The 24267-nt window shown below is 40.6% G+C and overlaps 1 protein-coding gene across 1 annotated transcript in view; it reads left to right on the top strand.

Moving 5' to 3' along the window:
* cntnap5a (contactin associated protein family member 5a) overlaps positions 1 to 24267 on the top strand; it is a 190279-nt gene that overhangs the window by 108442 nt on the left and 57570 nt on the right. The window contains exons 9-14 of the mRNA XM_030724387.1: positions 3078 to 3221; positions 3339 to 3504; positions 12630 to 12736; positions 14647 to 14766; positions 18289 to 18489; positions 23813 to 23969. Coding sequence (XP_030580247.1) covers positions 3078 to 3221; positions 3339 to 3504; positions 12630 to 12736; positions 14647 to 14766; positions 18289 to 18489; positions 23813 to 23969 — 895 coding nt within the window. The remainder of the gene's footprint in view (positions 1 to 3077; positions 3222 to 3338; positions 3505 to 12629; positions 12737 to 14646; positions 14767 to 18288; positions 18490 to 23812; positions 23970 to 24267) is intronic.

Here is a 24267-nt window from a genome sequence, read left to right as displayed (position 1 = left end):
TACTGTGAAAAGAATTTGGTTGAATGTCTCAACGTGATAAGGCCAGAAATGATCAGCACTGTAGGCTTAATTAAGTATTTCAGTCAGATCAGGCGATAAACTCATTTTGGATCACCTGTTTTTGCTTCCTTCACACGTCTGCATCTGTTTGTGGGAGAGACTGGTATGGATGTGGGGCAGCTGCCATTGTAACTAATGATGTGAAAGTGAATAAAGTGAAACTAAAGTGAAAGTGAATTGCATCAAAATTATATTTCTTAGAGGCAAAACTGGGGATCAGAGATTCAGTCTTTGAGACCTTAAACAGGACGTATCTGTGTTTCCTTCTCACAGACAGGCAGGCTGCCTAAAGTTTTAAAGGCTGCTTGAGTATGTTTTACAATTTCTTTTTTTTTTTTTCCCCATATTTGACATGATCTATTACTATTGCACATCTATTCATCCCTTTGCTCTTATTTTGAAAGTTCCATAGCTGCCAGCCAGCTCGCTCTGGTCCTGGTCCTCCTCCTATGGGCAACCTTGTCCTCAGGTTCATTGAGTTGTTCAGAGACTCTTTGGTCCTGCTGTCAGACAGGCTCCAGCGCCTCTATCTTGGATTGCAGCCGCTGATTGTAATCCTTGTTCTGCTCTAGAGATGTGCTGCGAGCTGGCGGGGTGACTCTTAGTAGAACCTGCAGCAGATGGAATACTGTTACTGTATGCTGTAGCACTCAAACACAAGTGGCCCCAGGTTGGATGTGAGAATGATAACACTGTTGTAAGCATATCCCCTGGCATGAAATAGAGACAAGCAGAAAAAACTGCCTCAAACTGAGAGCCGTCTCAAGCCTGAACTTTTATTACTTTTACATATACTGCCAGGATTTTACATTTTAAATCCTGGCCATGTGACTGTTCACCTCTGTAACAGTATTTAACAGAAAATAAGGAAAAAGAATCTAATCCCTGATTAGAGATGTAGCTAGTTCTTATATAGCGCTTTTCTACTCTGACTGAGCACTCAACACGTTTACCCGTTCATACAAGCACTTCCATATGGAACTAAGCTAAGTGCTTACTGTCTAACATTGTCACACACATTCATACTCCAACGCTTGTGTGAGAGAGCAACTTGGGGTTCAGTATTGTGCCCAAGGGTACTTTGGCATGCAGCTCAGAGCAGCCGGGAATCGAACTGCCAACCTTCCAATTAGTAGGTGACCTGCTCTACCTCCTGAGCCACAGCCAGTGGCAGCAGGAGCAGACAGCAGTCTGTCATGGCTACACAGCTTATTCCATGAAGTGGTCAATGGAGAGAAGAAAAAACAGTTCCTGTGGCGCTCAGTCTTCTGGGATAAAGGGATCTGCTGTAAGCGACAGGCATTATTGGACTAACTTGGTCTGAGTTCAGCACAGTTGCACTGGAGGTGTGGTTTAATCATTTTCTATTCATAGTTCACTTTTTAGTGATTTGTGAAGATAATGTCTTACTGTCACTTTTATCTAGGAAATACAATTTTCTGATGCACTGGGACATTAAAGGTTCACTTTATTAACCCTCTGGGTCATCAGTAACAACTGCAACTGGACTCCCAAGTATTAGCAATCAGAAAACAAAGAAAATAATCAGTCTAAATGACACATAACAGAAACTACTACAATTTTTATTCCCCCAAAAATAAGTTTTGTTTTTGTTCTTTAGTTTTGTTCCAGTGAGGGTTATCACCTGTGATGGTGGTTTAAGTCCATATACCGCACTTTAGCTCTGCTAATATGGACTGGGTAATATGTGAGGATCGAAAGGATGCAGCATTGTTTTATGGAAATGAAAATTATCAACCTACAGGGGTCTGAAAGACACCCTGAAAATCATAGTGAAAAGATAATGTGGCAGGCTAGTGCTTTTTACACAAATCTCATCGCAGCAACTCAAAATGGTACTCAGCATTTTGTATGATCAAAGGAACTTTGATCAGCTGGCTTTTTCACCGTAACTCCGCGAACGTTTGTCCTATCGAAAAAATTCAAATGGTTCCTGAAAGCCCAGACTGCACTTCACAGCCACATTGGGGTATTAGGGTATTTGTTGCCAGAAGTCCATGAAGGGCGGCACTTTTGAAGATGCATTCGGAGTTAAAGGGTTGACTTTGGTTATAACTCTAGAACGACGTGACCTAGGATATTCAAATTCACACTGTAGATGCATATTTGAAAAATCTCAGATGAGTTCATATTTTTTGCAGATTTGACCTAAAGGCAAAGGTCAGAGGTTAAGTTTTCTGAAAATCTTGTGAACGCAATAACTCAAGACCGATCTCACCTAGGATCTTCAGATTCAAGCTAGACCCATCTAACTTCACACACTTGTTCACTGACTTTATTATAACAGCTGTTTGACCCCACCCCTACCCCTGTTACCAATCTAAAACAGCCAAGCATTGGTGTCTGCTCATGCATTCTTAGTGTTAGGCATGTTGTATACAGCCCTTTGAGTGCTCAGGTAGAGTAGAAAAGCACTAAATAGGAACCAGTCCATTCACCATACTGCTATTTAATTTATTTTACTGGATAACAATTTATCATATATTATATGCTCTTCACCACTTCTCAGAGTCTTAACAGCTTTTAACTGTAGCTGATCAACTGTAACTAACAAACAAAGGAGGTGCAATAGCACCTGCTTTAAACATAGAATGAAGAAGTATAGAGTACGGTGCAGTGCTTTCTTCACATTAATGGAGGTAATGCATCCACGTTATTTGTTGACAATAACAAACAACCAGGAAGAAGCTGACGTTAATAATTTCTCCACATTTCCATATTCACTTCATCTAAATGATAAAATATGCGCTGAGTGACACGGCGGAGGAGGCAGACTTTTTGTTTGGAGGCTCAGAGTGATGGAAGAGGCTGGAAGCTTTGCAGCTCCTGCGGTGTCCGTGAAAACAACTGTGAGACGGAAGTATGCAGAAGATATTTACTGGCAGCTTTCCAAAGTGTATTTTTAACTAAAGTAAAACAAATAATCATTTTTTTAAAAACTAACTAAATAAATGAACTTTCTGTGACACAGACTTCTAAACATTGTTCTTCATTAGGTAGCAGAGTCAGCGATGGACTGTGGCACTCTGTGAGCCTTGATGCGAGGAATCTACAGATCACCCTTACTGTGGATAATGAGCCCTCCTCCACAATTGAACTTTGGGAACAAGTGCAATCAAGAGGCAGCTTTTACTTTGGAGGTTAGTGGATTTACACATTGTGCTTCCAATATTAACATAGCTTAAGGCGTTCTCACTTACACACCAGCTCTAACTAAAATAAAACTAAAGGTTGGATCATGTGTTATTTCCATCCAGGCTGTCCTACCTCTGCAATGGACTGCCAGGTCTTTACTCCAGCCTTCCAGGGTTGTATGCAACTTATATTTATCAACAGCCAGCCGATGAATCTCAGTCATGTACAGCAAGGTCTTCTGGGGAATTATAATGAGCTTCAGTTTGACATTTGCAATATAAAAGACAGGTAAGGTAGTTTGACTTTCTTGTCAATACTTTCTTTTAATAAGAGGATTGTTCAAATGTAGATCTTAAAAAAAAATAAAATATGTGATTGTTGAATGTCAAACATTATCCAAGCTGGCAGCAAAGAGTTATCCATGCCCATACTGTTAATTTGTGGATGACAGTGTGCTGTCTGCAGAGCAGCCTGAATGTCACTGACATCTTGTCCCAAAGAGACAAACTGACAGGATCGTCCAATTAAAGTGCAACACAAAACTCGGAAGTACCTTCTCTGACAGAGGACTATGCTAACAAGCTGCCTCCCTACTGTCCTGTGTGCCATGCTCCCCCTCATTACCCTGCACAGCTGTGGGTCTTGTGAACACAACTGGTGGACCTACAAGCGCCAACACCTGCATGTGGATTGAAACATGTTTAGGACTGAGACAAACATGCAGACTGCTTTTTTTCTTGTGTTTGCACCAAGGAGATTTTCTGTTTTTCAGTTTTCACACTAACTGCCAGTGTTTGCAGTCAGAGGATACGCCAACACAGCAATACTGACAGTCTGTTTTGTCAGTGGGCCAAAGGATGCTCTGCAGGAAATGACTGAATGATGGAATGAGATGCACCAACTGTATTCCACCAGCATGTTTTTGTTGTTCCACCTAATTTGATTTATTGAGTGGTGTTGATCAAGAATCCGAGTCAAGTCTGTGTTCTCAACTGAGAAGTCAGCTCTATGACTTGTTAGCCCCTACTGAAGTATCTGCAGAGCCTTTTTTAAACTGGCTGAATATGACCAACTGACTCACAAGCTGTTGGTATCTACATCATTAGATCTGAAAAAAAAAAAAATCCCATAATAATGTGGTGTGACACATGTTCCAAATATGTATCCGTACCCATTACTTCTGTAATGAGAAGAGAAGCCCATCAAGGTAAGAGACATGCCTGCTGTTCAGTGTCATTTGTCTGCCAGCTGGATTACACAAAACTACCAGGCTGTGTTTCAGTAAAGTTGGTTGAAAGATGGAGCAGAGGAAAAAGAAGTAACATTGGTGCAGATACTCCACTGTGGTACAAGTTCACACTTAATATGAACTAGCATAAAGCTCATTGTTCACCATCCCCAAAATGAACTACCCTAGTTCACTTCCTCTGTTTTCTTTAAGTGAGTCGCTCTAAGCAGCCATCCATCGATGCATCCATGTGTCCATTGTTCTACTGCTTATCTGGGGCGCAGGGGCAGCAGTCCTACCATGGTTGTCCAAACATCTTCCTAGCCACCTCCTATAGCTCTTCTGTTTGGACAATGAGTCGTTCCCAAGCCAGTCTTCATGCTCTGGGTCTGCTTTGGGGCCTCCTCTTGGATGGGCATGCATTAATTGCTCTGCTAAGATGCATCCAGGAGGCATTGTGGCAGAATGCCTGAGCCATCTCTACTGAGGGACCAGTGGCTCTACTCTGAGCAAATACATAAGACAGAAAAAACAAATGACTTTAACCTGCATTTTTTCTAAGGACCATTACGGAGCGACCTGCACGGTTGCAAAAAGATAGGTGTATGGAAGTCTGTGAGAATATGACTAATGCTCATCTCACCTGTGACCTGAAACACTGTCCTGATTTCATGGTCTCAATCACTAGTTTCAAGCCTTATTATGATGCTCATTTTATAAAATATGGTCTCCTTAGAGTCAAAAATGATTATAAGGAGACTTAAGCTTACATTATATGAGTGTGCAATGTCCCAGGGTTTCTCAGTCAGATCCACCCTCACATCACATCTAGTTTCAAAACGCCAATATGGTGAGAGAGAAAATGATCAGGCTTCATAACAAGATTTCATGAATCACTAGGTGTCATTACAGCGGCTACATTGATCATTTATGTGCAGTGTACTGTAATAACAGATAACAGCCTGGTCATGTCACATATACTGAAAATCTTTACATGTCATGTAATAAACGTAGCTAAAGTTGTAAAATAACTTTTGCTAACTGATGCTATCCTGCACTGTAACCTATTGTAAGGCTGAGCTTGTGAGATTTTAACTTTCATTTCACTTTTATTTCTTCGCTACATGTAAAGACCCCTGAGTATATGAGAAAATTAACTTTTATCAGAGTTAATCTCTTTTTCTTTCAGTCTAATTACACCTTGTGACTCAGTTTATTGTTCATGTGCACTTGGGTGTGCTGGCTGCTGTCATTTCTTGACCTGTAAGGGCAGCCATGGACACAACATCAGAAAATAGCCTGATGGTAATTAAACCAATGGCTGCAACCTTATCCATGTTGCGGCTGGCCTGTGCTGCTGCAGTTAATAGGTGAGAGATAAAAGTGTATGAAATTATAGATGCATGCTTGAAAGGGTGGCAATTATGTGAAACTCAAGGAGGCTTGAGGACAGGACTATTAATCAGAAGAGTGTGGTTTAAAATTTTCTGTGAAACACGTTTTGTGGTGAAATCCTATTAACAGGCATTCTTGTTTGAAGGTGACAGAGATGCATTTATTTTTAGAGAAACATTGCCGTGTCTTCACTTTTTCAAATCCAGACAAGGACACAGTGAGAAACTGTCAGTTCACACTTGTTTTTATTTTTACTTTGCACAACATGAATCAACAGCAAATGAGTCTTTCTTTCGTGGGGAGGTGGGGGGGGGGGGGGGGGCTCCAAAGCTGATGCACATGACAGCATAGAAAAGAATAAAGGGGAATGTGAGCAGGGCTCCTTCTTACCTGATGGATAAAAGATCAGCTTTGTAAACATGAACAAAAGAATTGGATTTGTTAGTACCTAATGCAAATGCCTAGAAGCTGTGTGTGTGTGTGTGTGTGTGTGTGTGTGTGTGTTTCTTTGTGGTAGGAAATAAAGTGTTATCATCTTGAGCTGCTCCCAAATGCTTTGTTGTTCTGAACACATGAAAGAGCTAGAAATTGAAGATAAATGCACATTAGGAGGTAACTAGAGATTTTTGAATTAGTCAACAGACAAGAAAATTAATTAGCAAGCATTTTAATAATCAATTAATTACAAGCGATCAAAAGCCAAAAATTCTCTGCTTGCAGCTTTTTGAGTGTGATAACTGGCTTGTCTTCTGTTTTGTTTTTTACATACTGGCTTTTTTCATGTCTCACTTCTTGATTGCTGGTTAGACAGAGGAAGTATTTATATATTTTTTTCTTATATTCTAAAGAGAAAATAACTAATCAGTCCAAATAATAATTGATGCAAAGTATTTCCAGTGATAAATGGACATGTACAGATCTGATTGGATCAGATCTCCAACAAATGATCTGGTGACAGTGAGGGCTCATCTGTTCAGCTCAGTTCTATGTTGTTGTGTTTAGTACACCACTTCAGTCAGTGGCAGAGCACTTCCTGCCAGTAGGAGAGCTAACAGCATGAAGGACGCTAACAACAGCAATATTTTACCTGATTTTCTTTCTGTGTTTGCACTAGTTTTTAAATTACCTGCAAACTGTGATCAGGTAACTGAACAGGCAGCGCTTTCCCTGTCAAATCACTCTACCTCCATTTATACTCTATGAAGATTATTTCGTATTATATTAATGTGTGCGTGTGTGTGTGTGTGTGTGTGTGTGTGTGCGCACGTGCGCATAGAATGGGACTGAGGGAGTCAATTGATTTTTTCCATAACTTTCACTAACCTTACCATACCATGTTAACTGCTGATTCTAAAGTGACTATAGGTGGGAAAGTGAGCATGACGTGTTGCTGTCTCTGTTTTAGCCATGTGATGGACTGCCAATCTGACACTCACCTTATGACAGCTGGGATAGACTCCAGCCCCACCTGGAGAATGCAAGAACATGGATGTATGGATGCAGTGCTACTTCTCCCCACTGTGAAACTGGAGCAAATCTATAATGATAGATGTTCATCAGTGCAAGTCCACTCAGTCCTTTGCTGTTTATAATACTCCTGAAATAGGGATTTGTGAATCACAGTTGAACTGAAGGGGTATCAGTGGATATGGCATCTTTAGCAGAATGACAGATGTCGCAAATGAAGATCGCCATGTTTAGAGCTCCACATCATAATGCAGAATCTTCACAGCCTGCAATAGTTCAATTTAATTTTATTTTTAGAGCACCAGTTAAACTAAGAGTTACCTCAAAGTTCTTTAAATACAATATTAAAAAGAAATCCGGTGACACATGAGCGCTGATGTGCAAGCACTTGATTAATGTGGGAAGAACTTCATTTTAGTTTTAGTTTGCATTTTGTACCAAAGTACACAGATTAAAACTTTTTTCTGGTTGTAATTTGGTTGCTGAAAAAAAAAAAACAGAAGCAAATTCTAACACTGTCCATTAAGACCTGCATCCAGTGACATAAACACTCTCCTGGTCTTCAAATTATTTGATTTATAACATCAATGACAGAATGTGGCCAAAAATTAATCTCAAGCACTTTAGTTGGTTATCAAATCTAAAGATAGAATCTGTTATTGTAAAAAATTGTTCAAAATTTGAATATAAAAATATTGGCTATCATTCATAAATATTTGTGTAGAAATTGTGAAAGTGTGTACACAAAATTGTTATTGTGTGCACCAGCCTATTTTTTTCTTCCCATTGAGCATATGTTAGTGAATCAGAATCGGGCTAAATCAGCAGGCTTGCGTACAGTCACACCCTCATTTCTCCATATAAGGAAACACATTTACCTCACAGCGAAGTGGAGAATTGGTGACAGGTTAGAAGAGAGAAGCCAAGAAAGCAGGAGAAAGTCCAACTGAAGAAACAGAAACAGTTAAGGTCTGAGCTGAAATAATAGAGATTCTGTATATTAGTTATAATTTTGTGTAGACTAAGTGTAGACAAAGTGGACATGGAATAATAAAGAAAAAACTAGCAGACAACCGTATTCTCCAGCAACTGTGGGATAGTGCCAATACATTAGACTGTGATGATAGAAGTAATTTTTAATAAAAGATAACATAACTGTCATGGTCAGCTGTGTGGCAGGCGGGAGATGCATGATGCAGGACTCAAAACAGGATTAAGCTTACTTCAGCTTTATTGCGGTTGAACAGGATTTACGGAGCTGGATAGGAAAAACTATTCAAAAAGCTATGATACCGACAGATGGGAGAGGACACAACGGGCAGGGAGCCATAGACAAAAGCGCGACAAAGGACAAGAGAAAACACAGACAATAAATGCAGAATGGTAAATTAGCTTGGACTCCAGGGCTCAGGCTCAGAACACTGATACTACGTTTCCAAGGTGCCGCTGCTCGTGCCAGTGCTGGTGTCGGTTTCAAAACGCTTAAAAATGGGCCTGCATTTCCACCGCACTTCATGAACTGCTCCTTTACGTATGAGTGTGGGCCCACAAACGTGGGAGAACACGCTGTTGCTCTGCAAATACGTTTTAGGGTCCAAACCAAACTACTGCAGCATCTGTGTGCAGCACAGAGGGAAACACAGACAGTGATCAAACTGAACAGCAGAGATCCATGGGAACCCCTGCTGAACTGTCTAAGTGACATCAAGTCCTGGATGAGAAACAATTTCCTAAATCTTAATGAAAGCAAAACCGAGGTCATATGCTTTGGTAAATTTGACCCCTCAAGCTACTCCTCTGGCACTCCGAGTCATTTGGCTCCTCACTGTCGTGATGCTGTGAAAAATCTGGGTGTCATTTTAGATAGTAGTTTTAAAATGGAGAAGCAAGTAAGTGCTGTTACCAAAATCAGTTTTTACCAACTCAGAGTTATTGCCAAGGTAAAACCTTATCTCCCACAGCAGGACCTGGAAAAAGTTATTCATGCTTTTATTACTTCCCGCCTGGACTACTGTAATTCTCTGTACTTTGGCATAGATCAATCATCTGTGCGCCGCCTGCAGGTAGTCCAGAATGCGGCAGCTCGTCTTTTAACCGGTTTAAAAAAGCATGAACACATTACCCCAGTCCTGTCATCCCTTCACTGGCTCCCTGTCCATTTTAGAATCGATTTTAAGATTTTATTGCTTACTTTTAAAGCCTTAAACGGACTGGCACCTTTGTATCTGTCTGAGCTGCTTCACTGTCACACCCCTGTAAGAGCTCTGAGGTCATCGAACCAGCTGCTCTTACAGAGGCCTAAAACTAGACTAAAACAGAGAGGTGATCGAGCTTTTGCAGCAGCAGCACCAAAGCTATGGAACGATCTACCTCTCCATATCCGCACAGCTCAGACGATACACACATTTAAATCTCTATTAAAAACACATTTCTTTTCCTTGGCATTTGGCTGCAGTGCTACCTCCTTTTAGATGATTGTTTTATGGTATTTTATGGTACTTGTTTTAAACGTTTTCATTTTTAATTTTCTTATGTTATTTATTGTTCTTAATGTTTTTATTTATTTATTTTTATTTTATTATTTTATTTATTTATTTATATATTTTTATTTTTATTTAGTATAGTCCTTGGGGTTACAGATCTTGTACAGCACTTTGGTCAACGTCGTTGTTTTAAATGTGCTTTATAAATAAACTTGACTTGACTTGACTTGACTTGATTAGAGCAAGACGACAAGTACGCACTTTGTGTCCTTTTATCTGTGATATGAACTGATACAAAGCAGCAAGTTCAGCCTTAGAGCCCAACCTGATTCACAGCTGTGAAAATCGCTTCGCTTTTCTCATGTAATACACATGTAATATGGTAGAAAACACTGGCACAGCACCCGGTCAGTGGAAAAAGGGCCTCAGACAAAGTGGAACACTGCTGGGGCTCGGGTTTCTCCGAAGATGCTGGAAGCTTGGAACCCTTAGGAACAGGTGCAGGCAGTGGTGGAGCGGGACTCATCGGCTCGGGACAATCGGGACATTTGGACTGAGTGGGAACCTCTGGAGGCTTGGACGGAGTGGGAAGCTCAGATGAAGGTACTGCGGCTGAAGATCTTTAATGCGATAGTTGCTGCTACTGCTTAAGATTCCAAACATCTTGAAGACTCTGATGCAGGCGGCACTGAAGACTCTGATGCCATTGGCAGTGCAGACTCTGAAGTGTCTGGCACAGATAATGATTCAGGCAGTGGTGCTTTAGACGCTGAGGGTGGGAGTGGTGGAGCTGCAGATGCTGAAGGCTGGCTAAGTAACTGCTCTGAAAGCTCAGATTGTAGATGTGCAGAATATATCGCTGTTCTCTCTGAGGACTAGGACCACTCTGCAGGGCATCTGTCTCCATTGATGACTGGGGCTGCTTCAGAAGGGTACACTGCTACTCCTTGTGGCTGATGTTTTGGCAGGACCTTCGCTGCCCCCACCTGTGGAACAGATACAGGTGCAGGGGCTGGACGGTCCCTGGCCGCCCCCACCTGTGGAACATATACAGGCACAGGAAGCTCAGGCACTGGGGAAGCCTCAGCTACACAACAGTCTTTGCATTGTACACAGCCTCTTTTGCTGCCAACCCAAAAGCACGACACAAAAAGTCTTTGTTGGCTGGCTCAGGAACACAGATTTTCTAGGCTGAACAATACAAGAGTCAGTCTCTGGCTGGGGAGGCTGAGTTCTCATTGTAGCTGAGAACTTTTCCCCATAATAGCATCAGCCGTATTCAGCCCAATAGACATTGTCTTGAGGTCTGGGGACTTGGTGATGCAGGTAAAGATCACAAACACCCTGGCCAGGTCCTTGCAGGAATCCAATGGAACTGAGTCTGCTGGATCAATATTTGGTCGTGTTGTACTGTTATGGTCAGCTGTGTGGCAGGCAGGAGATGGACCCGTGATGCAGGGCTTTATTGCAGGTTGAACAGGATTTACAGAGCTGGTTTTGTTTCCTAGTTTGTGCGGTTGGGTCCAGCAGCATAAACTAGGAAAACTACTCAAATACTATGATACAGACAGCCGATAGAGCACACAGCCGGCAGGGAGCCATAGACAATGATGGGACAAAGGACAAGGGAAAATGCAGACAATCAGTACACACTGGGGTAAGTTAGAGAAGTGAAGACAGCTGAGAGAACAGGTGAACAGAATAACAGAAATGAGACACAGGGAAGCAAAGCGGGACACAAGGCATATGGAACATGAACCTGGCAAACTAAAACAGGAAGTGAGAAGACAGGAAATAGAAACGCAAACTTGACACCACACGGGGAGGCAGACACACTGAGGAAAACAGACACAAAAGCCTCCTCATAAACAGGGAGGAACACTAAGGGACAAAACACAGGGAGAACCAAACTGTAAAGACACAGGGAAAAGGAGAACACACAAACTGTAATGACAAAAAGCAAGGATGAACCGGGAAGAAACAAACACACTAAGGAATACAAGAAACAGTACAACACAAAATAAACCATTGGTCACTAAAATAATTAAACTACAAAAGTCCATTAAACTAAGAAACATAACTGAAGAAATAAAACAATAGCAGAACTTCAAAAACCCAAGACCCCAAACTCTGGAATGTGTCATTCCTGGCATGTTTAGGCTTACGGTGTTTTGAAAAACTGTAAATAACCAGAAGGAAATCATAATAAGAAATATTATCATTAATATTAGTAGTAGTAGTAGTAGTAGTAGTAGAAGTATTAGTGTTTCATTTAATTTATCTAAATTTGTTCATAACATTCTAACAAACTGAGGTACAAAATATTGATGAATCACTGATTTGTGTATGAAAAGTTTGTACGCATGGTTTACGCACAAATTTGTGCAAACACGCTGTTTGTGAATAAGGCCCAATGTGTGCAGATTAAAGGATTACGACTGGTGATGTTGTGTGAGTGTGTGTGTGAGAGAGAGATGGTGCACTTACACAAAGGAGAAACTAGAATGACTGTTAATGTCAGCAGTATGTAGTCAAGACTCATACTGAGACAAGTATTTCTTTGTCATTTATTATTTTATTAATAAATTCCAGTTTATTACATTTATATTTTTGGATGTATTTGTTATGTTTTATTTTACAAAGTTAGAAAAGTTTACGTGCACATAAACAATGATTTCCAGTCTGTTCTACAGAGTGAGGAATGAAGGGCTTATTCATTGAACAGTGATAATGGATTGGTACTCTGTATTGGTACCCAGTATCATATCAGAAGTGGAAACAGTCAGGCCAGCATCCCTGCTGATAAACTCTTGTGTAACAGTCTGCTTTCCTTTTTTCAGATGCCTTCCTAACCTGTGTGAACATGGAGCCCGCTGCTCTCAGATGTGGAGCTCTTTCTCTTGTGACTGTTCAGGGACGGGTTATGCTGGAGCGACATGTCACAACTGTGAGCACTTTGTCTCACTTTCATTTCTTCACCTCCTCTCAAACCCACCATCACACCCACTGCACCACCCCATTTATTCCTGGTCTACTGAGTTGTGTCATTCGATTCGGCACACATCTACCTGCCTCACTCATACCTTTCTTCATCTTGTGCAAAGCAAAAAAAGCTGTCCTGCTTCAACTTGACAACACCTTTACAACCAGTGCTGCTATTCTCGCTATCAAAATTCTAAGAATCTTTTTTGCTACACCCTAAATAGTGTTAGACTGGCTGACTTTAGACTGACTCTGCATGTAGGAGTTTTTCCTTACGGCTGTCATTTTATGACATTGCCTTGATATTTGCTATGGAGACGGCTGTTGGAAAGTATGTGAGAAATTTCCCTGCCCCAGAATACTGATATCTTGTTTATATGCAGACAAACACAGTTCTGTTTGGCTGATGGAGAGAACATGGCAGATAAGATCATCTGCTGAATTAAAAATAGGGCCTTTCATCAACTTCTCCGTAAACACATAAAATCAACTTTTTTGTCTAGAACTCAAACTTGAATTTCTGGAAACTGAGTACTTGGAAATATTCAGCAAATTCAATAGAATTCAAATGATTTCTTGCTTTATATCTGGATTGTGCCAAAAACACAAACTTCACTTGCTCAAGAGTTTGAACTGCATGAACTATTAAAAAAAAAAAAGGCTCATTTTCAAAACTCTCAGTGGGGTTAGAAACCAGTTCCCTATAATGTGATCACTGGACACAGTTAACACTTTACCATCCTGATACTAGTTATACTTATGATACTGGTGCCAGCTAGCCTAACTGGTACCTCTTAGCTTTGACACTAGCAGAAATGGATGGAAACATTAATCAGTTAACTGAAGAATTAATTTTTAGCTCATCTGGCTAAAGGGCCGATAAGCTTATGCCATGGCGAGGTGTCATCCATCCATCCACGGTTCACAAGAATTGCTAATCCTCCTACAGTATTTGTCAGAATTTAATCAAACTTATAGAAAATGATCACATAATGGGTCTTCATGTGAACGGTGATGGATTGTGAACTGGGTGAGCGACCATATCACTGACATTCTGGTTTGTAGACACTAAGTGGCACCATCTTGCCTTATGAGCATTGTCTAATCTAAATGGGCTAGTGTTAGTACTCTTTTTCATAGCACCCTTTTCATCCCATCTAGGACACTTGCTATTGAAACCAGATACTATGGGGTCTAGAGAACCTCACAGGGGACTGTTTCTTCATGCAGTTTTAAAGCCAGTTTTTTAGGACAAAAACTTTCCTTAATGTTTTTTCTGATGTCTCTTTCATTTATCTTATTTTTTCCATCAACTTCTATTTTTGAGAATGTGCTTGCAAATAGCTTGACTTGACTTATTTTCATCAAATAATAGAACTTATTATCAAGCTAGTGACAGACAATAAAGTTTGCTTGCTGTCATTGTCATTTCATCCAATTAGAATGACAGTCAGGGGCCTATTGTTTCAGCTGTTTGATTTGAATCTGTTTGTGTGGAGGATGACATCTCATGAAAGTAATGCAAAATTACATTTGGTTCAGAGCCGAAGCATTTTGTGTAGTGTATACACTTTAAAATGGTCTGATGAATAAATTCGGTTTTAAGACTCTACAAAACAACAAAATGTGGGATCAGGATGCAGTTGGTGCCATAATCAGCATGAGGGGGAAAACAACTAAAAAGCAGATATTCATAGAATCCAAGCATATGTCACCATCACCAACCACGTTACTTATCTTAAAGTATGAAAACAACTTATAAAGAGTTCATAAATAGATTTTGTGTATTCATGACTCATCCGATGGAAAGCTGTCAGAGCGTGGGCTGATTCTTGGAGGAATAACTGATTTCTGTCCCCACTCTGCATCTTCCAGCCATTTACGAGTCGTCCTGTGAGGCCTACAAGCTGAGTGGCAGCTCCTCTGGCTTCTACTTCATTGATCCAGATGGGAGTGGTCCTTTGGGGCCCACACAGGTATACTGCAACATGACAGGTGAGATCATTGTAGACCTCGTGTTGTCACCTTTTACTCCTTTCAACATCACCCGAGAACTGGCAGAAAGCTCAGAGTAAAGAGTACACTGGCTTATAGATTAGCCTGCATTGATCCAGAGCCCAGCAGCACTTTAGACTACCTCCCGAGGGATTAAAATGTATGTTCAGTTGTCTTACCCATGGATTTAATCATTCATTTTCACCCAGTTTTTTGTCTCTTCTATATATATATATATATATATATATATATATATATATATATATATATATATATATATATAAATGTTGTCATGGTACTTCCATCAAATAATGCTTAAATTAAAAGGACATCTTGTTCTTCTCAAGTCTCACTGCGAGCAGTAATGTAGGATTTATGGCTTCTCAAATCCAAAAGATTACAACTTGACCAGCTTATAGATCTAAATTCCCCATCCAGTGGCCTCGAGAGGCATGGGGGTCATTAAGTCCAAAGGGGTTAATCCCCTCAGTGTATTAGCGTGCACAGTAAATTTCATGACAGTATAGCAGAAATTCTGTATGCAAGGCTGACATATTTCATTAGTAATGGTGCCATGAAAAAAAAATGTAATTGTTAATCCTCAGAAATGCATAAATGTGTTCTGTTAAATTTGCACATTTCTTAGGTAAAAGTGTTTTTGACCTGATGCTGGCTCCAAAGTCATGACTCTTCCAAAATTATTAGTATTCATCATACTGCAATCAGGAATATCCACATTAATTTTCACAGAAATTTCCCCATTGATTTTTTTTTTTTAATCCCCTGTCCTGATATTTATCTGTTGCTCATGGAGAAACTGGGAAAGTTGCGTCAAGGCTGAGGAGTCAATAAAATAATTACAAATGTTGCCCTGGGCAGCACAAATATCCATGCTGATTCTATGGCGATGTGATGCATTCATATAGAATTAGAGTTAGTATTAGGATTTTGACCTTCAGTTTTTTACGGTGTACCATCATTTGGGAGGAGCCGTGTGACCAGGTTGATGTCATTACGGCGGCCATTTTGATTTTGGGTACTTCTTTTCGTTGCCGCCGCAGACAAGCCAGAAAGTTCTTTTGATGGCACAAACACAATGTGCTCTGTATCACCTGAACTGTCACCTGAGATGTGACTTTTGACAGACAGGTAGAGGGACAGAAGCTGATCCACAGTCTGCATGACATATAGGACAAAACATATTGAGTTCTGACACTCTGGAGGCAGTACTCGTCACTTAGCTGTCACAACTTTGCCAGCTGCTTTGTCCCTTGCAAGGTCAATGTACCAGTGATAACATTACAGAGAGAACATGGTGTTCTCTACTGCTCCAGTCCAGCATTTTGTTTTTTCAGTCCACTCCTTGCAAACCTGAATTGTTCAGCAGCAGATATGCCTCAACTTGACCTCAATTAAGGAATCCATTAGAGATGTAAATAACTCTAAGCCTGACAACCTGATGAGAATAATCATGAAGTGGAGAGTAAGCCACATCATGAAGTGAGTGGGGATGGAAATAGGACACAGTGCTCTGATTTTATCCAATATATTCCATGCTAATATGTGAATATAAATAAAATCAGTCAGTTATAAATTCAAATTCAAGCTCTCACACTGTGAGCAACAGCTGCAGCCTGTTGGTTCTTCTGTGAAGCTGTAGGCTTTATTTTCCAAGTCATTCCATGAGAGGTTGTCTCACTGATGCTTGCAAACAAAAGCTTTCATTTGTTTAGTTTGTTTTTTTGATGACTGCAGAGATTTGTGAAATGTCACCAACAACACAGGTGGGCCAGTCACCAACACAGAATGCCTCCTAGATGAATTTGGCCAAATGCTACAGCTGCGCAGGAAATAGGACACAGAAATACAGCAATTGCAGCCCAACGTGTTGTGAATCATGACACTTAATATAGTTAATCATTTTACTTAACCCGTCAGGTGTAAGTCATGTGATGACCCTAACTCTAACCCTGTGCTATCAGAATATGAATTTGTTTTTCTTTTTTCTTCACCGTCTTGGCAATCAGAAGACAAAAGGTATTCATGTAAAAATGTTTGCATTTTTTTCCCAAAAGCTCTGTTTGGTTTTCTCCAATACGCAGGGTTAGGATTGGAGTTCAGGACTAGGGTTGGTGTCATCACCAATGATGACCTCAAAGGGTTAATGTAATCTAACAAAAGTGGGCTTTTTTATAAGAAAATGTTGGGTATGGAGGGTACCATTTATTATTCACTCATAGACTTGACGGCACTAGTGCTAACCTTTACACCACCTGATATGCTCACGTAGAATAGCACTGTTGCCTCACAGCAAGAAGGTCCTGGGTTCGATCTGCTGGCTGGCTCTGGCCTTTCTCCGAGGAGTTTGCATGTTGTCCCTGTACTCCAGCTTCCTCCCAAAGTCCAAATATATGCAAGTTAAGTTCATTATGTGGCCGTAGGTGTGAGTGTGAGCATCAATGATTGTCTGTCTCTGTGTTAGCAGTGAGTTAGACTGGAGACCTATCCAGGGTGTCCCTACACTCTTGCCCAGTGTCAGCTGGGATAGGCTCCAGCACCACCACAATCCATCCATCCATCCATCCATCTGTCCGTCCATCTGTCCGTCCGTCCATCCATCCATCCATCTGTCCGTCCATCTGTCTGTCCGTCCATCTGTCCATCCATCCATCCATCCATCCATCTGTCCGTCCATCTGTCCATCCATCCATCCATCCATCTGTCCGTCCATCTGTCCATCCATCCAACACAGTGGTGCTGGAGCTGTTGTAGGGCATGAGGAGAGGTATACCCTGGACAAGTTTCTGGTCCATAGCAGGGCAATTACAATTTGATCTCAATCTACTTTTCTGTTTAGTCAAGCAAAGATCATCTTCTGATATTGCATCTAAAAGAAACACTGCAAATATATATATATATATGCTTTCCTGCTTATGCCCCTCAAAAAGGTATATAGTTATCTACACTGCATTGCCAGAAGTATTCACTGACCAAATCAAATCACTGAATTCAGGTGTTCAAGTCAGTGCAAAAAAAAAAAAAAAAAAAAAAGCAAAATGAAGGTTTTGGAGTGGCCTAGTCAAAGTCTGGACTTAAATCTGATTGAGATTCTTTGGCATAACCTTAAACAGGCTTTCCATGTTCCAAAACTCTCCAGAGTGGCTGAATTAAAACAATTCTGCAAAATTCCTCCACAGAAACATGAAGGACCCGTTGCCAGTTACTGGAAAGGCTTGATTGCTGCAAAGAGTGGCACAACCGGTTATCAGACTGAGGTTTTTCACATAGGGCTTAATGAATGAAGCCATCATTTAAAAACTTTTACTGTATTATCCAAAATAAAATATTTCCAAATGTTATCATTTTTTGCTAAAGCACAGATTACAAAATAAGCACAGCAACATCATCTAACATTACTGACTTGTTTTTCAGTTGCAGAGGAGAAATTGCGGGTGAGAGCTTAATAACGTGCATTTAAGGGAGGTGTTTAATCACAGTAACAAATAAACATTTTTCTTTCAGAGAAGAAGGTATGGACCATATTGTCACACAACATCACAGCTCCAGTCACAGTCCAGAGCTCATCCCTTCAGAAACCTCACATCATGATGTTCAACTACAGTGCTTCAGCTGAACAACTGCGTGCTATCGTATCTGGGTCGGAACAGTGCCAGCAGGAAGTGGTTTACAACTGCAGGAAGTCCCGTCTTTTTAATACAAAGGGTGAGTTGCTATGCTAAATGAGTTTCAGTCTCTCCCCAGAGGGTTTCATGCAGTCCCATCATTTCTTATGTCAGCAGAAACTGACGAATAAAACATCCTTGAGAACAGTTGAATTGAGACTGCATTAAAACACAATTCAGGCAGGACTACTGTAGACTCAGTAGACACTGCAGTTATAAGTGTGCCACTTTTTTTTTTTTTTAAATCTGTGGGCATAATGGAGTTGAAGTAAGGAGCAGTAATACAGGACAAAGTCATTCACCAGGAATGTGGTCTTGCATGTATTTTTTTGCTGACCCCATTTTTTTTTTTTTGCTTCTGCATGGCATCCTCCCACTGTGCAGCCTGACTGGTCTCATCCAAATGAAAGAGTTGCTGCACAGGTCCAAAGTCACTATGAACATGAGCATGGTGTGTGTGTGTGTGTTTACAGTGTTGCATCGTGAACTGAAAGTCAGGCTGTCAGCCCTGTGCTGCTGCCTCTTTCGACGTCCCCTCGCCGGCTGCTTCACTATTCTTGTTATATGTTAACAATAACCTGAAAGACTGTATCCAGTCTTTTTGTGTGCATTTATCTCAAATCACTCCGGCACCTTTGGTGTTCCAAACATCCAAGCACTTGCCCTTAAATCATGAAACATTCATGAAGCCCCAGTTCTGCTTTTCCCTGGGTACTGTGTGTGCAAACAAACAAGTTCATTATCACCCCAGACATCAAAGAGAGACCAAAAACAGCTTATTTTATAACTGCATGAACACTTGAAGAAACAATCTGAATTTTTTAATGGCTGTCTTTGTTGTTTAGGCACTCGTATCTCCTGTGGAAAAAAAGGTCAAATGTCTTTTTGTAATTCACTTTTCTGAGCATGTAGATACAAACGGTCTCACTTTTAACAACAGTGTTGCTCAACAGAATATTTAAATCATTCTTAGGCAAGATGCCACTCATTATGCTAATTTATCAGAAAAAAAAACAACAGCAGTAGCTGTTCAAAGGAGTCCACTGGGTTTTCTGAGGCAGCATGTGCCAAGAACATCTGAAGTTCACCTCCAGTTGTGGCGTTTTGCTGTGTGACATGTCCTCTGACTGCCATCTTTTCTCCCCGTCAAAACACACAGATGTTCAGTCGTGTAGTGTCCTTGTAATGAAATGATTCAACTGTGGTGTGATTTGCATTTTAAACATGTTGTTTTTTCCTTATTAAACACTCATAATGAACTCAGTTTGCTACGAGGCAACTGTGGCTTTTAATGTGACAGTGAATTAATAATAAACATTCAGAACAGCACTTTAATTACTCGTCTTTTTGATGTCCTGTTCTGTAGTCGTCGTCGTTGTTTTCACATTTTCTTTTTTTATCCAGGAAGATTTTTTTTGTGTAGAAACATCCTTCCAGATATTTGTTTTCATGTGTCTTCATGAACCTGCCCTTAAATTTGCATCAGACAACTCGGTTTTTAAACACTTGCTACTAAAGGTGTGGTACAGTGGTTCATGTAAAATAGCACCAAATAAATAGTTCAAATTTCAGGCTGCTGAGTAAGGCGTGAGACATATTTTGGCAGACATTGCCCTATCACAGATAGTGTTATATTGGGATACATGTTGTTATTGTTGCTGATATTTTCTCAAATTAAAACTCTTTTTAATTATGCAGAAAAACACTATTAAAAATGATGTAATCACCCATTGATCCCAGTGTTCGCAGTCCTCTCAGCACTGTCTGCAGTACATGCAGCAGAATAGCATCAAAGCTAAGTAGACGTGTGGAGTCAAGTGGTGTGAAGCCAAGTATACAGCAGGTTTGTGCCAGACTAAAGATGTGCATGATCTAACCGAGTTGTGCAGCAGAAGCTTTGTTTGTGTGTGTCCTCCAGCCGTCGTCCTCGTCCTCTCATGTCCTTCTGGGCCACCCCAAAGAGGACACAGTGTAAAACAAATAATAACAGCCATGTGTCTGCGCCAGTTCATTAGGGATAATCTTTGACAGACTACATCATTAAAGCTGGTGTCCTACCCCTGTTTATAATATTCATGTTGCACAGTATGGGTTGCAGTGAATATAGGTGTATAGGTGTCTTAAGTTGCTGATAGAGACAGATATGCATAAAGTCACTGTGACATCACCCACTGTTTTATTGTGCTTTTTCCTTTTATATACAAACATAACAACAGCAACACAGCAAAAGAAACTAACCTAACAACCAAAACTCACAATAACCACAAGGGAAGAAAAAAAAAACCTCACCTTTATTGACCATCATGTTCCCAGCCATCAATTACTATATTAGTGTCTCCAAGGAAACGATAAAACAAATTCCAAATTTCCCAGAAGGTTTTTTTTGTGTGTGTGTGTGTGTGTGTGTGTTTACTGCATATAAGCACATATATCTAGAATACTTTAACCCATCCACAAATATGAGAACATTATTGAATATTTGTCTACTGGAGGCTAAACGATGCATATCCATAATGTGGAAAAATGAGAAAATTTGCACAGTTGCTCAGTGGTTGAAAGGAATGTGTCTGCACCTGGCCTTGGAGAGGTTAAGCTACCCCCTGGGTTCTGGACTACATTTATATTATGAGTATTTGGCATTTTAGACATCATTTCTTCTTTTTTTTTAACTGGATGGGACCATATTTTGATTAGAGGAGAAACTGGAGAGCCAGGTTTGAATTTATACCAAATGAGCTGCTTACTTTGGCTAGCAACAACCAAAATAAATTTAGAGTCAGAATCAGAATCTTTATTGTCATTGTACACAGAAGTTGCACAACGAAATTTAAAATGCATTCCTTTCTAGGTGCCTCAGACAATAAATAATAAAATAATAAAAATATGAGTGATAAAAATGATTACTAAAATACAGTGCACAATAGTAAATTAAGACGAATCTAGCCCCAATACACACACCAACGCACGCACACAGTCAGCACTACCACCCCACATCACTGTCCAAACCACACAGAGTTCAGTTCAATGATAGCCCTGGCATAAAAGCTGTTCCTCAGTCTGTTTGTTCTGGCCTTCATTGTCCTGAAACGTCTGCCTGATGGCAGTAGCTGAAACAAGGAGTGTCCAGGGTGTGAGGGGTCCTGGAGGATGTTCTGTTCCCTCCTCTGGCAGCGGGCATTGAACAGTTCCTGGAGGGAGGGCAGGGGACAGCCTATGATCTTTTGAGCCGTGTTGATGATTCGCTGGAGTGTTTTCCTGTCTGCTGCTGTGCAGCTGTTGAACCACACGCACAGACAGTAGGTCAGGATGCTCTCTACACAGCAACGGTAGAAGGACACCAGCAGATTCTGGGTCAGATAGTTGCTCCTAAGAACCCTCAGGAAATGCAGTCTCTGTTGGGCCTTCCTGACAATGCTGGTCGTATTGATACTCCAGGTCAAATCATCCTGCAGATGCACTCCCAGGAACCTAAAATCTGAAACCAGCTCCACTTCATCCCCCTCGATGAACAGAGGTTGAATGACATGTGTTGTCCTCCTAAAGTCTACTACCATCTCCTTTGTCTTAGTGGTGTTCAGGATCAAGTTATTCTCACTGCACCACCTTGACAGCCGCTGCACCTCGTCCCGGTATGCTGACTCATCCCCGCCTGATATGAGCCCCACCACAGTGGTGTCATCCGCAAACTTAATGATGCAGTTACTGGCATGTATGGAGGTGCAGTCATGTGTGTAGTCATTATTTAATGTAAAATAACAGAAGTTGACTGCGTAGAGAGTTTTTTTAGTCCAACTGAACAAGCCAAAATGACCCCACGTTTAACGTACAGTACTTTAAGCCTTAATAGAGTTTGAATGGGTGAGTCCCAGTAAAATCCACCCTGTACAGTTGTGATGAAGGCAGAGTTTAGTTATAGAGAGCAAAACCACTTTTTCTTCCATGATTTAATCTTTGAAGTTGGGCATTTTGACACGGGGGTCTATTGACTTGCTTTTGGAGCCAGTCTCAGCTGGCTACTACAGAAACCAGCGTTTTAGCTACTTGTGCGTTAGCTTCTTTTTCAGGCCCAGGGATAATTGTTACTAGTAGTTTGCAGAACACAGTGATAGAGGTCAGTGTATTGATTTTCTTTTTTTTGCCTTTAAATCTGCATCAGCAGCAAAATGCAGTATCTGCCGGGCTCTAATGTCAGTTTCTTTGTTTCGCTGCTGTTGAACGATCTCTGCAGGATTTGGGATGAAGCAGGAGAGTGATGTTGGCCTGTCCCACCCACAGCTGCTGTCTTAAGTGCACTTCCACGTTTGGCAACTAGATACTCTAATGCAAATTATTTTAAGTAACCATTGGGCAAAACAAGTGTCTCAGATTTTATTGCTATTAGAAAACTGGAGCATCATCAATAATCAGCACCCTTGCTGTGATTACCACGTCTTTGTTTTGTTGATTAACTGCATATTGCGGATTTTGACTCCTTGCACAGCTTTATGCAACACTTATCACAATCTTTACTTGCAGTCATTTCAGTAAAGGACACAGGAAAATACATTTGTTTTCTTGATGTCACCAAGTCCTGTCAATATCCAGCCAATTAAAGGGAGAGAGTGACCTCTCCTACAGGACGTATTGATTGTAGCCTTTTCTTATTTGTGTACCTGTTTGGTGTCTCAATACTATTTTAAAACGGGCAAGGAGAGATGTGTTATGACTGCAGTGAAAGTAAGGAAAGCGGGTAAAGATGTGTATTATTTTCATCCTTTGTGATGCAAATGTTGCTGAATAGTTATTGTAGCCTTCCTGCAGCCCCACTTTTGCATACAATTAACATTTGTATCTCCAGTTTTGCCAAGGTGATGGATGATATTTAACTGAATTTCACAGTGACAGCCAGAGATGGGTTTTTCCTCCCTCTGACCCCACTGGTGACTAGTGTGACATGTATCCATACATAAATCTTTGCCTAATATAGCTATAATGTATGCTGGATAGGACGAGAGCACCGTGGCCTGTAACACTGATTATATATTGTGACATGTAGCTTAATGGGCTTTTCCATGCCAGCTGGCCTCTTTGCAGTGCAGGGTCATGTTCTGTGACAGATGATTGAAGCTGGACCACTTAACCCTTTAGTGAAGGTGATCAGTTATGCCTTTATTTTCTTCTTCTTCTTTTTAGTAGATACTAAGTGCATTTCAGGTAGTGTGAATTTCAGTGTATACATCATGCAATGACAAAGGTATCTTGTCTTATTCTTTTTTCTATGGTGTCTTTGTAAAAACCAGTGTCTTTCTTCTGTTTGCTAGTTTTTATCTTCTGTAATCTGTGAGTCCTTTTGTTGGGTTGCTGACTGTCTGGTTTTGTTGCAGATGGCAGTCCGCTGTCTTGGTGGCTGGACCGGGAAGGAGAGAAGAGGAGTTACTGGGGAGGCTTCCTGCCTGGAGTTCAGCAGTGCTCCTGCAGCGTGGAGGAGAACTGCATTGACATGAACTACTTTTGCAACTGTGATGCTGATACAGACACATGGTAGAGACCGTGCAGACACATCAATTTTTATTTCAAACACCATTCTGTATAACAATTCAAAACTAGTACCACAAACATTAACTTGTCTTTTAACCAGTTTAATCATAAATGGAGCAGTACGTATGAAGGGAGCAGGACATACATGTAAATAAACAAATCATTTAAACCTTACACTGGTTTGAAATAAACCAATGCAACGTACTGATGAAAGTGATAAATTATATATTTTTTCATATTTACAGCTGGGTTGTATCATCTCTTCTTTTTAACCAAGACTGTGAATGTGTTTGAGTTCACT

The sequence above is a fragment of the Archocentrus centrarchus genome, unplaced genomic scaffold, assembly GCF_007364275.1.
Source record: "Archocentrus centrarchus isolate MPI-CPG fArcCen1 unplaced genomic scaffold, fArcCen1 scaffold_36_ctg1, whole genome shotgun sequence".
NCBI lineage: Eukaryota > Metazoa > Chordata > Actinopteri > Cichliformes > Cichlidae > Archocentrus > Archocentrus centrarchus.
Note: the sequence above shows the minus strand (reverse complement) of the source record. Positions and strands in the feature narration are given on the sequence as shown.